Here is a 14,708-nt window from a genome sequence, read left to right on the forward strand (position 1 = left end):
TCACTGTGAGCCTTCTTATTGGTATATACATATATATATATATATATATATATATACATATACATATACATATATATAATATATGTGTGTATAACATATATATAATCTATATATATAATATATATATATAATTTTTATCAGTGGTATTCCATACTGGATATAAAGATTTATAGGTAAAATCTATCCATAAGAAGACATATCCTTAGATATGCAGCTATGCTCCAGGATGACCTCCAGTTTCTCCCTTTTCACACTTTTGCTGCCAGGGAGGGCGAAGCTAAATTTAAATCCTCCTTCTCTCTTTCCTGAACAGTTGCCGATTACTTTCACTCTTCCCCATAAAAATCCATGGAGCACAGTTAAGCACCCCATGCCCGCCAATTTCATAGCGTTGAAGGAACTTAGCATGCATCAGGAGAGACAAGAGAGCATCATGCATGACCAAGGTCAGGCTCTTGAAGCATACTTGTAATGTGCCAAGTTATTTGGGGACTGCTGCCATCACATTCACTCAGGAGTAAGGTGACACTGGGAAACAATGTGTTTTTCAAGGTAATAATTTAAATTTATTTTTTTTTAAAGAATACAGCGTCGTCTGATTGCTTTTGTAAGACCAAAGGCAACAGTCTTTTTTTTTTTTTTTTTTTTTTTTTTTTTTTTTTTTTTTTTGGCTCGTTCATTCAATCCTTGAGCAAAACTTAAGCCAAGGTTACTTTGGTAGGATTTAAAGCAGTGAGACGTTTGTGAATAAAATGATATTAGGTCTATGTAATTCTGAATAATAAAATAAAGATTAAGATGGCAATACGTCCTGCACGTACTGGTATTTAAACTTTAAAAATCAATCAGGAGAGAAGATTAAGTGGTGTTTCTTTGGTACTGAAAATGTAAAGCTGGGACCAAATTGCTCCATTTTCACAGATTTAAGATACAAGGAATGATATTTAAAGACATTAATGTGACTATTAAACCCTTCAGTTTGTAAAGACATCCCTATAAAGTACACTTAGCAGAAATCCCTGAGTATATTAAATACTCTATTAGTATCTTCCTTCAACGACAAAGAGGAATAATTTAAAAAGCTTTGCGAGACATAAACACGGTACTTAGCAAAAGCAGAACTGGTTTTGAAGGCTCCCTCTGCAGTCTGTAAAACAGGTCGCCTCAGGTTCCACAGTGCAGCGGAGGCACAAACGGAAGGCATCAGCGCTCCTAGGGCATGCTGGTGAACCACTCGCTGATGGACTTTCTGTTCAGTTTTAGCCACTCGATGTTGTTCTTCACCGTTTCCAGCACTTGCTCTCTGGGTTTTGCTCCAGCGCCAGCATTTGGATATTTTGCAAAGAAGCTCTGCATCTAGAAAAGACGGGGGAAGTAATTAGAAAAAACATTGGCAGCCCACTTCACTTCTTCAAGAGTTCCATTGGGAAACTAGCTTGTTTCTTCCTATGGAGGATTGTATTGACCGCATCTCCTGGTGTATGTAGCATTGAGCCTGCCAGGCACATGCGCAGTCACCCCTCTGGGTTTGGGGCCCCTGAGAGCTTGTTTAACCACAAGAGGCATTGATCGGGAAGGAGGTCATCACGCCATAATTAGTATACACTTCTGTGGATTTCCCTATGGGCTGCACATTTATTAAAGTGTTCTGTAGACACTGTGACCTGTGGTGTGGTAATATTTCTCCAGCTTTTATTCTAGGGGTCTGGAGAGTTTCATATACTTTCATTTCCTAAAGACTTACAAGAAAAGTTTCTCTTCGACATAGTTCTATACTCTCTCCTACCCGCCCCTAACCAGATTCTCCCTAAACCTCAGAGTATTAGAGCCATTTTCAAAAATAGGAATGATTTTGTTTCGACATGTATAAAAATCAAAACTTTTCAATATCTAATATACAGACATGGAAACTTCATGACATTTCTTTGTCCTACATTAACCTTTTTTTTTTCTTTATTGGGATTTCAGAGATTTGGTATTAATTTTAAACACCCTAAACTCTTAATTCTGAATGAATTCTCAAAATCTCAACCAACTTATCTCAGAGTCACAGATGGCCACCTAGATAGGGGAGACACTTCCACGAGTCCATCCCAACCTTCCTAGGCCTTAGGTTTCTCCATTTTTCAACCTCATTATTTCTTTGTCATTTGAATCACTTTTCAGGTTAGGAAAAACGACAGTGTACAATTAATTAGATATAAGGGATTTTTCTCCCCTTCTTGATGTAGGATTTGGTTAGAGGAAAGTTTAAGTTTGTTCCTTCCTAGACTAGGAGAAAGAAATCTGTCTCCACACCTGCCAGAGCTGCAGCTCAGTGTTGAAGGGCTCGGCTATGGTGACGATCCGGCCAAGGTATCTGTCGTTGATTGTAAATCTGCAGAGAAATGGAGGAGAGTAAATCAGAATAATAGTTTTCAAGCATGAAATGTTTTACTAGATGAGAAAGTTGTGTGTGTGTGTGTGTGTGTGTGTGTGTGTACACATTTGTGCACAAGTATGTGCTCTCATGTATGTGTGCACATATGTGTGTGCACATGTGTGTGTGTGGGCATGCATGTATGTGTGCATGTGTGTGTATAAAATAGATTTCAAAGGAAACTAAACACAGTAGGAAAATATAAGATGCCTCAGAAAATTAAAAAAATAAAAACAAAAAATAAAACCAAAAACAAACCAAAAACAAAAACAAAAAAAACCAAGGACTAAGCCACTACCCAAAGACTATACATGGACTTACCCTGGGCTCCAGCTGCATAGGTAGCAATGAAAATGAATAACCTAGTAAGGGCACCAGTGGAAGGGGAAGCCCTTGGTCCTGCCAAGGCTGAACCCCCAGTGAACGGGATTGTTGTGGGGAGGGCGATAATGGGAGGAGGATGGGGAAGGGAACACCTATATAGAAGGGGAGGGGGAGGGGTTAAGGGGATGTTTGCCTGGAAACTGGGAAAGTTAATAACAATTGAAATGTAAATAAGAAATACCCAATTTAATAAAGATGGAGGAGAGAGAGAAAGAGAGAGAGAGAGAGAGAGAGAGAGAGAGAGAGAGAGAGAGAGAGAGAGAGAGAGAGAGAATGGCATAGCCTACTTATGTAAGTTCTGGAAAAGTAAGGCCTAACCAACTATCTGGCCTGTGGAGACACAACAGAGAATGGGAGAACAGAGTGGGAAGGGAGTCAGAGACTTCCCAGCCTTCTGTTAAGGAGCTACCCAGGCTAGGTGTAAAAACCCAGTTGAGACTTTTTACAAACTATTTCCTCTATGTGCACCCCAGTTTGTCAGTTATATATAAGTATATAGGCTTCATAATGATATTATAAGGATAAAATAAAGCATATGTAGTAATAAGCAGAGTACCCAGAACAAAACGGTGGCTACAACTGTGTCATTTCAAACCAACGACTTCATAACATCAGGCTGGCATTCATTGGTGGAAACATGACTCTTGGATTAGACAACTTTATTTTCTTCTGGTACTACAAGAGGTTTGAGATTGCATCCCTTAGGATGGAGAAAGAGGATTGTGATGGGTTTATATAGTGATGTCCCTGATAGATAGAAGACTGACAGCAGGAAAGTGTGAGGCTATTATTTCGCTTTGATAATAAGAAAGATACTAATGAAACTATGTTTTATTGAAGGATCTTCTAAAATGTATACAACTTATGAGCTTTCAGGAAACTGTGTATGTAGGTGATATCCATACACAGGGACCCTAAAGATCAAATCTGAAATGAGTTTGTTTGTAGCCATGCAGATTATAAATAATAGATCAAGCTTTGTTCCACGTATCCCCAATATGTACCCTTTCCAGTGTGCTGTGCTGACTCCAATCATTAACACAGGTATTTATTCTCTATCTGACCTTTGTTTTCCTCATTCCATGTCAGCTGCTCTGTGTCCATCCTTTTACAAATAACTATATAAAGCTTACTTTAGAAATGTTAAAAAAAAAAAAAACCCTCAGGCCCTGCAATCCCTGAGCTCAATCCTAAAATTCCACAGTAGAAAAAAAGGAACTGCATGAAAGTTAGCCCCTGACCGCCATGCCCTAACTAGCTCTTTCCAGAATTACTAATGGCTTTTATATCCATAAACCTAGCTGACCTTTTTTGATCTTCAATTTACTCAAATTTTAAGTGGAATCAGGCAAGCAACCTTATCTTTCTTGCAAAAACAAAAAACAAAAACAAAAACAAAAAACCCTCCCCTCTTACCCTTAAAGGAAAAACATAAGCAGGGCGGTGGCTCACGCCTTTCATCCCAGCATTTGGGAGGCAGAAGGAAGCAGATCTCTGTGAGTTCAAGGCAGGCCTGGTCTTTACAGTGAGTTGTAGAAGAGCTAAGGCTACACAGAGAAACCCTGTCTTGGAAAATATAAAAGGAACAGAGGAAGGAAGGAAAGAAGGAAGGAAGGAAGGAAGGAAGGAAGGAAGGAAGGAAGGAAGGAAACAAAGAAAGAAGATGATAGATGATAGATAGGCAATAGATAGATAGATATAGATAGATAGATAGATAGATAGATAGATAGATAGATAGATAGATAGATAGATAGAGATAGATAGATAGATATAGATAGATAGATAGATAGAAAAATAGAGCTAGATAGATAGATGCTAGATAGATTATACTTAGCAAGCTGAAGCCTTCTTTTACTCCGATACCCCTCCATGCCTGTGAGCCCTTCCTCTTCACTATTGCTACATGGTCCAATTCTCACTTTCTTTTGCTGCCAGTTGACCACTGTCTGTTGCTGGGCCTACTGAAGAAACTAACTGTGTTTCTGAAATCCACTCTGGTCTCCCCCGCGCCTATGCTTCCTCACTGCCAACCGAAGCATTCGTTTCTGGAATAAACCCATCGTTTCACTTTGCTTCAAGCGTCTAGTGACTGAGTTATCACTGCTCTCAGACTAAAAGTCAAATTTTAACACGACTCGATCCCCTTTGACCTTTATCCCTTTCTTTCCTGGTAGCCTCAGCCAAGATCGTTCAGCTTTTGTTTATCCAGCTCATTCCCATCCTTCCTTCAGTTCAGCCCGCCCTTCCTTAGGGAGACCTTGCCTCCAACTTCTTTTTTTTTTTTTTTTTTGGTTCTTTTTTTTTCCGGAGCTGGGGACGGAACCCAGGGCCTTGCGCTTCCTAGGCAAGCGCTCTGCCACTGAGCCAAATCCCCAACCCCCTCCAACTTCTTCAAGTTGCTTCGTTTCCCCTTTGCATTATTTTTGGTGTACCCCGAGTCTTTTCTCTGGGTAATTACTAAGGTTGTATGCATGCATGCATTTGTGAAATTCTTGATGCAATAACATTGCTCTCACCAACGCCTTAAGTTCTGCAAAACCAGAATTGGGTCTGTTCGTCCTTTTCATTGCAGCCCCAATGCCTAAGATCGAGCCTGGCACATAATGTGTGCACTGTATTACTCACTAGAGGGAAGAATTATAATTTAAAATGAGGTGTTAGGGGTTAGAGAGAGAGCTCAACAGTTAAGAATACTTGTTGCTCTCCTAGAAGACCAGGGTGCAATCCTGAGCATCCTCAGGGTGACTCACAACTATCTGTGACTCCAGTCTCGGAAGATCTGATGCCTTCTTCTGGCCTCTCCAGCCACCAGACATGCACGTGATACATATACACATATGCAGGCAAAACACCCATACATACAAATAAGAAAAATTTCCAATAAAAAATGAAATAAAATGATAACTAGGATACTTAAGAACAACACTGAGTACAGGAATTTCCTGGGAAAATGGGCAGTTACTGCAAAGTGTCATTTACCAGAAATCCTAAAATTCTTTCATTTGGTAGCAATATGATATGAAAAGAGTAAATTATAAAAACATGTGGCTAATGTGAGTCCACATGTATCTAATAAGCACTCATAGAGAAATAACTCAAGAACGTCTCTGACTGACGGTGGAATTATTTCTGACCAATTCCGTTTTATAGATTACTTAGACATTATTATCCCCTGCAGCCTCTGAAGGGTCCTCATATCAGTGTTGTAAGAAGTAGATGGAAATTTTTCAGGAGCAAAATATGTTTGTTGCTGCAGTGAGAGACTATGAGTCCCAAGAACAGCTGCTAATTGCAAGTCATAGTTATTTGAATGGCCTATAATTTCTGTATAATTATTGTTTGAGTCTTAGTAACTAAAAACGAAAAGAAATATTTGGGCACTAGCAACAAAAACTGCAAGTATTTGTCTAAACACTCCCTACCCTGCAGCAAATTATGCTCATCTCTAGGGTCCCACCTCATATGGAGTGCAGAAACATTCTGTGTCTTCATCAAAGAAGACATAGAACCACAATAAGAATTCAAGTATATCTTTTTTTAACGATTCATGTATATGCATACACTGTAGCTGTCTTCAGACACACCAGAAGAGGGCATCAGATCCCATGACAGAGGGTTGTGAGCCACCATATGGCTGCTGGGATTTGAACTCAGGACCTCTGGAAGAGCAGTCAGTGCTCTTAACCGCTGAGCCATCTCTCCAGCCCTCCAAGTATATCTTAAATGGCTTGAAAAACTTAGATGACTTCTTTGACTTAATATTTGTAAACCTAATATTAGATCACATAGCAATTATTTTTGAATTACTCAAAACTTATAATTAAATGCTTATTAAATTATTTTGAGATAATGTTTAAATGTTTTCGTCATGTTCAGTATGTCAAAATTATTGAATTGTTTGGCCCATAACAAACTAAAATCAAATCTGATCACACCCCACTGCCAACCTACTGAGGTCACTGATCCTCAGGGTTGTCACCTGAGGGTTTAGGAGACACAAGGGTGAAGAGTCATTTCCCACATAGATTAAGGTTAAGCCTCAAACTGGAGAACCCGGGAGTGGCCTGGTAAACAGCAGTCAGAAAGCTTAATAGAAAAACAGATTATGTATTTGAGGCTAACGGTCAGTTCTTCAGAAACACAGGCAGAAACAGCACTCAAACCAAAATTTGGAAGGCATTCAGGAGTTTGGAAATATCTGAATAAAGTTCAGCTTGTTTCTATTTAACTTGTCTTTAATAATGTTTCATAGGGAAATTCTATTTCTTCAAATGTAATTAATAATGCCTTTTGTGTAACACACATGTAGCTATTGTATGATTTTGTGCTGGGGCCGTCTGCAATAATGTCTCATGGATGTTAGAGCAGCCAATGATGAAGAAATATTCAAAACCTTAGGCGAGGCTTGTGGCCTAGCTCTGACAACGGTCAACCAACTGTCCTCGGAAAGAAAGGTTTAGTTTATAAGATCTAATATGCTTACTTTAAAGCCAGATGTTTATGGTCTCTATGAGCGTTTTCTACTGATTACTTGTTAGGTTATATAATAAACAAAAGATATTTTTACCTTTTCACAATAATTTCAAAGTAAACATAAATTTCTTGCAGCATACGTTGACTTGAAATCTGTCAGCTAACCGAGAACACACAGCCGGTGTCCATCTTTATGAATGAAAAGTACTCCTCCCCCAAGATTAATTAATATGCTCAGATGCCATGTTCTTGTTGAATGGACCTGCCCAGTTTAAACCAAGTGTTTCACAGAAGCAATTGCAAACAGATAAACCATGGACACGAACCCACACACGCACATATCTGAACTCGTACACACCCATGTCCTCAGACCAATGTCAAGAAGTTAAATGAGTGGGCACTCCCATCAGTCACAAAATTAGAAAGGTGAAAGTGCACCGGAAGCAGGCCAAAGCAATGTAGGACAGTTTAGCTGAAAGCTAGAAAACAGTGTACATCTCCGAAGGAAAAGGAACATAGACCCAGTGGTACCGGTGGAAAGAGTAAAATTCATCCCTGTGGCCATGGGACAGCAAGGAACCTCTGTTGACAGGGAAGAGTAAGAAGACAGAGACTTCCTAACATGAGGCTCACAAGTCGAACGGCCTTTCATCAATGTGTACATGTTTACTTGGGAAACATACTTAGTCTATATTCTATTTTATAGTCCACCAAACCAGGGTCTCTTTAACCGAAAATGAGCATTGTACTTAGAGGCTCAGAGCCAAGGACAGCAGCACATTCTCTGCATGGGGCTAAAGCAATAGGAGGTTCTGGAGAAACAGCTCTCATTCGCTCGGCTCTTCTGTGGTCACTGGCAGTTCTCATGTTCAAGTTGCTATTACCACGCATGAGTATAGGTCAGTCATAGAGTGTTTGCTTTTTGCTTTGAGAACACAAAGTCCTGGATCTTCCAGTCCCCAGGACCAAGAAACTACATGTGTGTATGCACCGCACATGTACAAGCACACACACATGCAAACACGCATACACACAAGTGAATACAGCAAGTTTCCACCCATCCCACCTCCCAAAGTATGATTGCCTGAGAAATGTAGTTCTCCTTTAAGAAGCACTCGGAATACTTAGACTTTGTTATCTTGTCAAGAGAGATGAAAAGTTCTACACATAAGAGTTCTGGAGACATAGTGCTCTTCTCGGAGCCCAACTCCAGGAATTCTGATCTACTTTTCAGCAAATAGTAGCTGAGAACTAAACACCTATCTGACATTTATCTGCAACAGTGTAGCAGGGAGAATTATATTAATTCATATATTGTCACTATTTTCGCGGTCACTTGTGGTTCACCTTCATGCACGTCTATGTGAGGGTGTCGGATTCCCTAAAACTGGAGTTATAAACAGTTGTGAGCTTCCATGTGGTGCTGGGAATTGAACCCAGGTCTTCTGGAAGAGTAGCCAGTGCCCTTATCCACTGAGCTATCTCTCCAGCCCCATATCAACTCATAGTAACTAAACAGAAAAAGAGTTCAATTTAGTTCTCTCTCCAGATCTCAGAATCCTGTGGACCAACTGGAAATAGTAACTTTAAGAGGAAAGAATTGTGCCTAAATGAGTATGCCCAGAAGAACAGTGCTATCCCCAGCAATACACTAGTTCAGTATGGTAGAGCGGTCAGAGAAAACACACCAAAGAGAACAAGATGGCGCCTGTAGAGTGTGTCAAACAAGGAGAGCAAGAGAACACTATCTGATCATCCCACCTGTTGACCAGATAGTCCCAGTTGAGTTGGATCCAGTTCCAGGCCATGCTTTTCCCATAGCTGTTGTAGGAGATGTAGCGGATGACTGTAAATACGTCCTGAGTTTTAATAATATTGGGGTCTTTGAGCATTTCCAGATACCTAAGAGAAAGCAAGAAGAAAACGACTTCCAAGTGAACGTTGACTTTTAACCGTCGCCTAAATTTCCCATAGCTTTCATCCCAGCAACTCAATTCTTGAGGTGTCAACTGACGGAGTGAGTTAAATATGACAACTGGGGAGAGATGTTTTTAAAAATTAGTGTGTGTAACTTCTTAAAGAATAACCTCAGGGCTGGAGAGATGGCTCAGCGGTTAAGAGCACTGGCTGCTCTTCTTGAGGTCCTGAGTTCAATTCCCAGCAATCATAAGGTGGCTCACAACTGTTCACAATGGGATCCGATGCCCTCTTCTGGTGTGTCTGAAGACAGCTACAGTGTACTCAAATACATTAACATTAAATAAATAATTTTTTAAAAAAAGAGAATAACCTCTAGTTTTGGTGAATACTGAAATACAAACACCTAAATCTAATCATTTAAATTTAGTTAGTATTAAATATTAAAATGGTTGTTGAGAATTCAACTAATTTAAAACTTATTTTAGAAATATCAAAACAGTTAAAATTAAATTTGAACAATTGCTCTGATAAAAGACCAATTATTGACTACAAGCACTTACTTTTCTATTATCCCACTGAATTTAAAAAAAAAAGTATATGTAAATAAAAGCTTTAGGTCTTATTCTATGGGACAAAACTTAAACTTTACTTGTTAATATACGTTATCTAGATATAATTATAGTTTAATACAAATAAATCCAGGATAAATTAAAGAGCAATTCATCAATTGTTATGTTGTGGTGTTAACTAGAGTATCTAAATCCATATTGTTATTAGAATTATTTCAATCTGAATTCACCACATGGTTTGTTTACTATGAAAAAGGTACCTCAAAATTATCTACTGCTAATCAGATATATTTTTATCATCTTCTTGTCTCATTCAATGGCTTCTTGCATGTGACTTGGACCATTCCTATATTTAGAGGAAATAAGAGCTAATAACTACATTTAAAAGATCACTGTTCAACTTGAGATGTGAGGTAGACTAGAGAAATGATCTTTATCAAGAAGGAAAAAAAATGTATAGTTTTTTTTCTGACATTTTATAATATATCGAGGTCGAGCAGACTTAACGCTGGAGTCTAGACATAAAATGGCCCCAAAGGTCTGTAGTTGGCAGTGGTCCTCCGGTGGCAATGCATTAGAAGTATTTGCACTCTCATAGTGTCATCTCCATCAGTGGATCTGTCCATTGTGGTGAATGTTTAGCTCAATATGCTGCTTACTTGAAGGAAGTGGATCCCTCCGAGGGATGTATCTCTGCTTCCTCCTCTGCTTCTCCCTGTTTCCTGGCTGCCCTGTGGTGAGCAGCATTCCTTCTACTGACTTTTTTACTGTGGTGTCACTGCCTTCTGTCAGGCCCAAGAGCATTGCAATGTGAACTCAGATCTCCAAGCCGTGAGTCACAAGTAATCTTTCTCCACTTTAAGTTGTTTTCGTGGGTGCTCTGGCACAGCCGTAGAGAAGGAAGACATTTGGCCTGAGAAATGTACCACGAGACAGAGGCAAACTCAAGTTTTAAGGTCAGTTCGCGTGCCGTGGGACATTAGAAAACGCCACTCTGTCCTTTCCTTCTTCAAGGGAAAGGACAATATCTGCCTTTGTGAAATGCCCAGTACAGAATGGTTTAAGGAACAACCATGTTGCTTTGGCTTGTCAGCTGCATAGGGGAACCCTAGACTTATTTTCAGTCTCAAAAAGAAAGATGTGTAGGGATGCTGAAAAAAATCCTCTAGGCAAACTAAAGTATTGCTCAGCACAAGTACTTCGTGAGCAGAAGGCTTGACTGTGACCGCAGCATCCATCGCTAGAAGACAGGCAGTGTTCTAGCACGTAAAATGTGACTGGCTAAAACCCAGTAGACTTGGCCCAGGATCAAATTAGATAAATTCCTTAAGGAAGACCAGGAAGAAACAGAGTGAACCCTCTCTGCATCACTACAAAAGGATGTGTGTCTCCTTTGTATAAACAGAAAATATGGAAATGAGGAGACCCTTGGATACTTACTTTAATAGACTACATAAACTAGGCTTTGGGTTTAACTATTCATTTAAAAACCAGACTTGCAGACAAAAGCAGCCGACATCACTGACTCCTCGTTGTACTGGCTTTTAGATCCACTCAAATAGAAAGCAGAGGTGGCTACCTTTTTAGGCACTTGCAGTTGTACGAATACACCCGGTTTCGTGTGAAATATTATCATATGCTCAGACAAGCAAGGGATTCCAGGGAACCCCTCACTTCACCCCAAACTTGCTGCCAAACCTTGCTTTGTTATGGTCATCACTCTGAAGTCTAGAACATACTGCTTCAAATTCACAAATGGATTATAAAAACCGTTAACCACTAAAACCGATTACTAGGCAGATATGATAAGGGGGTACAATTTGTCTTTCACAAGGAATGTCTTAGGGAAACATTTCGACACACCAGGCCACCGAAATTCTAGAAACCATACTGATACAGTGAGCCCTGAAGGTGTTTCGCTTTGTTGTACAGCTTTTCTTCTATGCCTGCATCCATAAGAATCTTGCCAAAACGAGCTCAAAGGAGCTGCTAATTTTTTAAAAAATATAATTATCACCATGCCATCTAGCAGAATGTTTTGACAGATGTCAGGATGGTCATGTTCTCTATTTAATCTAAACCAATTTTACTTTAGTTATTTAATTTTTTTATTATTATTTCACGTGTATGTATCTGTGCCCTACTTAAAAGCCTGGTGCTCTTAGAGGCCATCAGCTCCCGTGGTCGTTATGCACTTGTGGGCCACCGTGTGGGTGCTGGAGTTGAACTGGGGTCCTCTGAAAGAACAACCAGCGTCCCTAACTGCTGAGCCATCTCTCCAGTCCCTCGAATTTATTTTAAGTTACACATTAAAACCTGTCAGGCCTGGTGGCAAGCAGAGGCAGGGACACTCACTGCTTTAATGTTAATGCAGGGCCATCCAGTAAGACCCTGTCTAGAAAACAAACAAAGGAAAAAACTGAAAGAAATGAAAAACTAAATTACAAGTAAGTGTACATAGTAACGCTCCAAGACTGGCCTGGTATGAGCGAATAAACAAAGCATTGGGTGGATTTAATCCCCAGGACCACAAAGCAAACAGCAAACAGTTTACCTTGCCAAGAGTGTAACATCCTTCACCGAAGCTAACCCATAGAGCAGCTTTTCTTTCTCTTGTGCTAGAGATGTTTTCTGGTACTGCTCTAGAGTATAGTTCCACGCTGCCTCATTGCCAGAGTTCTGCATTCCATAGCGATACACCAGCAGCCTGAGGTTCACAGGAATGCTGCAAGAAGAAACAATGTTTCAGGCATTTTCTGTGTTTATTCACACTCTGTTTAAAATCTTCTCCACCGGCAAACACCAGGAAGTCACCTTTCATTCCCTTTCAGCCAGGCCTCAAATAACTGGGAAGCATTGCCCAAGGCTTCTCCGTCTCCCATCTTGCATGCGAATCCTAATACAGAGGCCCGGAGTAACCTTAAAAAAAAAGCAACCACAGAACCAGGGCCTCAACATATGTTCAGCTTATCTCAAAACACAAATACACAAATGTTAAGTGAATGTTAGCTTTTAAAAGGTAAGAAATAACTTTGTGATGTGGCTTCCGGTATCCTGCCATCCCAGAGAATCCGCAATGGGCTTCACTTGGCTTCGGAAGTATGTCTGAAAGGGAAGCACAAGAAGCCGTGAGTAAGAACCTGCCTACCTCTCTGCGTCTTCTGTCAACCTAGAGCCCCCATTGTAATCTTCCATGAGATGTTTGGGCCAGTGCTTAGAAAAATAGAAGTGTTCACATTTCATAACACTGAATTTTCCTTCAGTCCTAAGCAGAGAAATCACTCTAGAGTCAGAAGCACAGGAGAAGGGAATCCCAGGGAGGGCTCTGTCTAGATTGGGTGAGTCTGTGGGAATCTTCCCTATCCTATTACCACAAGCAGGCAAGAACTCTAATATTCCTAGGACACGAGTGAAACTTACACTCGAAATATCAAAATCATTTTTGATATCACAAATCAAATACCACAAGTATCAGATCACGTTTCTGAGGTCTTTCATTTACCACACAAAATCACTGGATTGAGATCCAGAATTTGTTTCAAATTGCAAGCAACTGCCGAAGAGCTATGCAAATGACAAAGAAAAGATAAACAGGGGTGAAAAGCTTAAAACAAAAATCCCAGCGCCGCGATAAGGGTAAGGAAGTACAACGTTTTTTACTTTGTTATATTTTGTTAAAAAATAAATTTATTTTAGCAGATAGACCCATTTAAAAGTGGGTCCTAATGTATAGTTTAGAGTGTTAAAATTTTAAATGAAATAGTCTTATAGTCATTTTGATACTAAAATTTTAGAGACATACAGAAACACAATACTAAACACTCAAGAGTGAAAAAGATCAGACAGCCCACTGCATTGACTAGTCAAGTCCTTATCTCTTAATTTCATGGGGCGGATAGATATTACCCAAGGGGTCCTTCCCCTGAACCACCCCCGTCGACTGAACATTTACATGTGTGGTATATGACTGAACATTTACATGTGTGGTATAGGACTGAACATTTACATGTGTGGTATATGGCTGAACATTTACATGTGTGGTATAGGACTGAACATTTACATGTGTGGTATATGACTGAACATTCACATGTGTGGTATATCACTGAACATTTACATGTGTGGTATAGGACTGAACATTTACATGTGTGGAATATGACTGAACATTTACATGTATGGTATATGGCTGAACATTTACATGTATGGTATATGACTGAAATTTACATGTGTGGTATATGACTGAACATTTACATGTGTGGTATATGACTGAACATTTACATGTGTGGTATATGACTGAACATTTACATGTGTGGTATATGACTGAACATTTACATGTGTGGTATACTGATAAAGTTAATGTTACCTCTATCAGGGGGTACAGCTCTCTGTCATCTTCAAACATGCTAATGATGTAGCTTACAGCTGAAATGACTCTCTCCCATGGTAAGAAATCCTTTTCTGATGTGAGATACCTGGTCAAGTTCAGGGCCTTCTCATAATCCAGAAGTTGAGCTCTGAGAGCGAAAATAATTAAGACGATTAATTGAAAACCAGACTTTCAATTGAAAGGACCAATATAGGGACCCTAGCATTTCATGTGCATGAGAATTCCTCTGCTAAGTAATTAAAAAAAAACAACTCTGCCCTTCAGAGCTGCTGTTCTTACAGAAGACCTCAGTTCTCAACACCCCTCTCAGGAGGCTGCTTACAATTCTAGTTCTAGAGGATGCCCAAGTCTGACCTCTATGCGTCCCCACACATATGTGAGTGAATACATACACGCAAATAAAAATAAATAAATCCTGTAAAAAGAGAAGGAAAAGACATTGCATTTATTGTTGAGTCTCAACAGATACCACAATACCATGGTCCTCAGTCCCACAAAAATGTATGGAAAAGCTTTTTTAAAAGTTTAGTTCGGATGTATTTGAGAAAAAAATGAAATA

The 14,708-nt window shown here is 39.6% G+C and overlaps 1 protein-coding gene across 1 annotated transcript in view; it reads right to left on the reverse strand.

Annotated features, from left to right (window-relative positions):
- Nucleotides 1-649: 649 nt before the first annotated feature.
- Nucleotides 650-14,708, reverse strand: part of Enpep (glutamyl aminopeptidase) — a 69,982-nt gene continuing 55,923 nt past the window's right edge. The window contains 7 exon segments of the mRNA NM_022251.2: nt 650-1,356; nt 2,299-2,377; nt 9,038-9,178; nt 12,320-12,490; nt 12,580-12,684; nt 12,797-12,870; nt 14,126-14,276. Of these exon segments, the coding sequence (NP_071587.2) occupies nt 1,213-1,356; nt 2,299-2,377; nt 9,038-9,178; nt 12,320-12,490; nt 12,580-12,684; nt 12,797-12,870; nt 14,126-14,276 (865 nt within the window). The 3' untranslated portion in view covers nt 650-1,212.

This window comes from Rattus norvegicus, chromosome 2, assembly GCF_021556685.1.
Source record: "Rattus norvegicus strain SHRSP/BbbUtx chromosome 2, alternate assembly SHRSP_T2T, whole genome shotgun sequence".
NCBI classification, from domain to species: domain Eukaryota; kingdom Metazoa; phylum Chordata; class Mammalia; order Rodentia; family Muridae; genus Rattus; species Rattus norvegicus.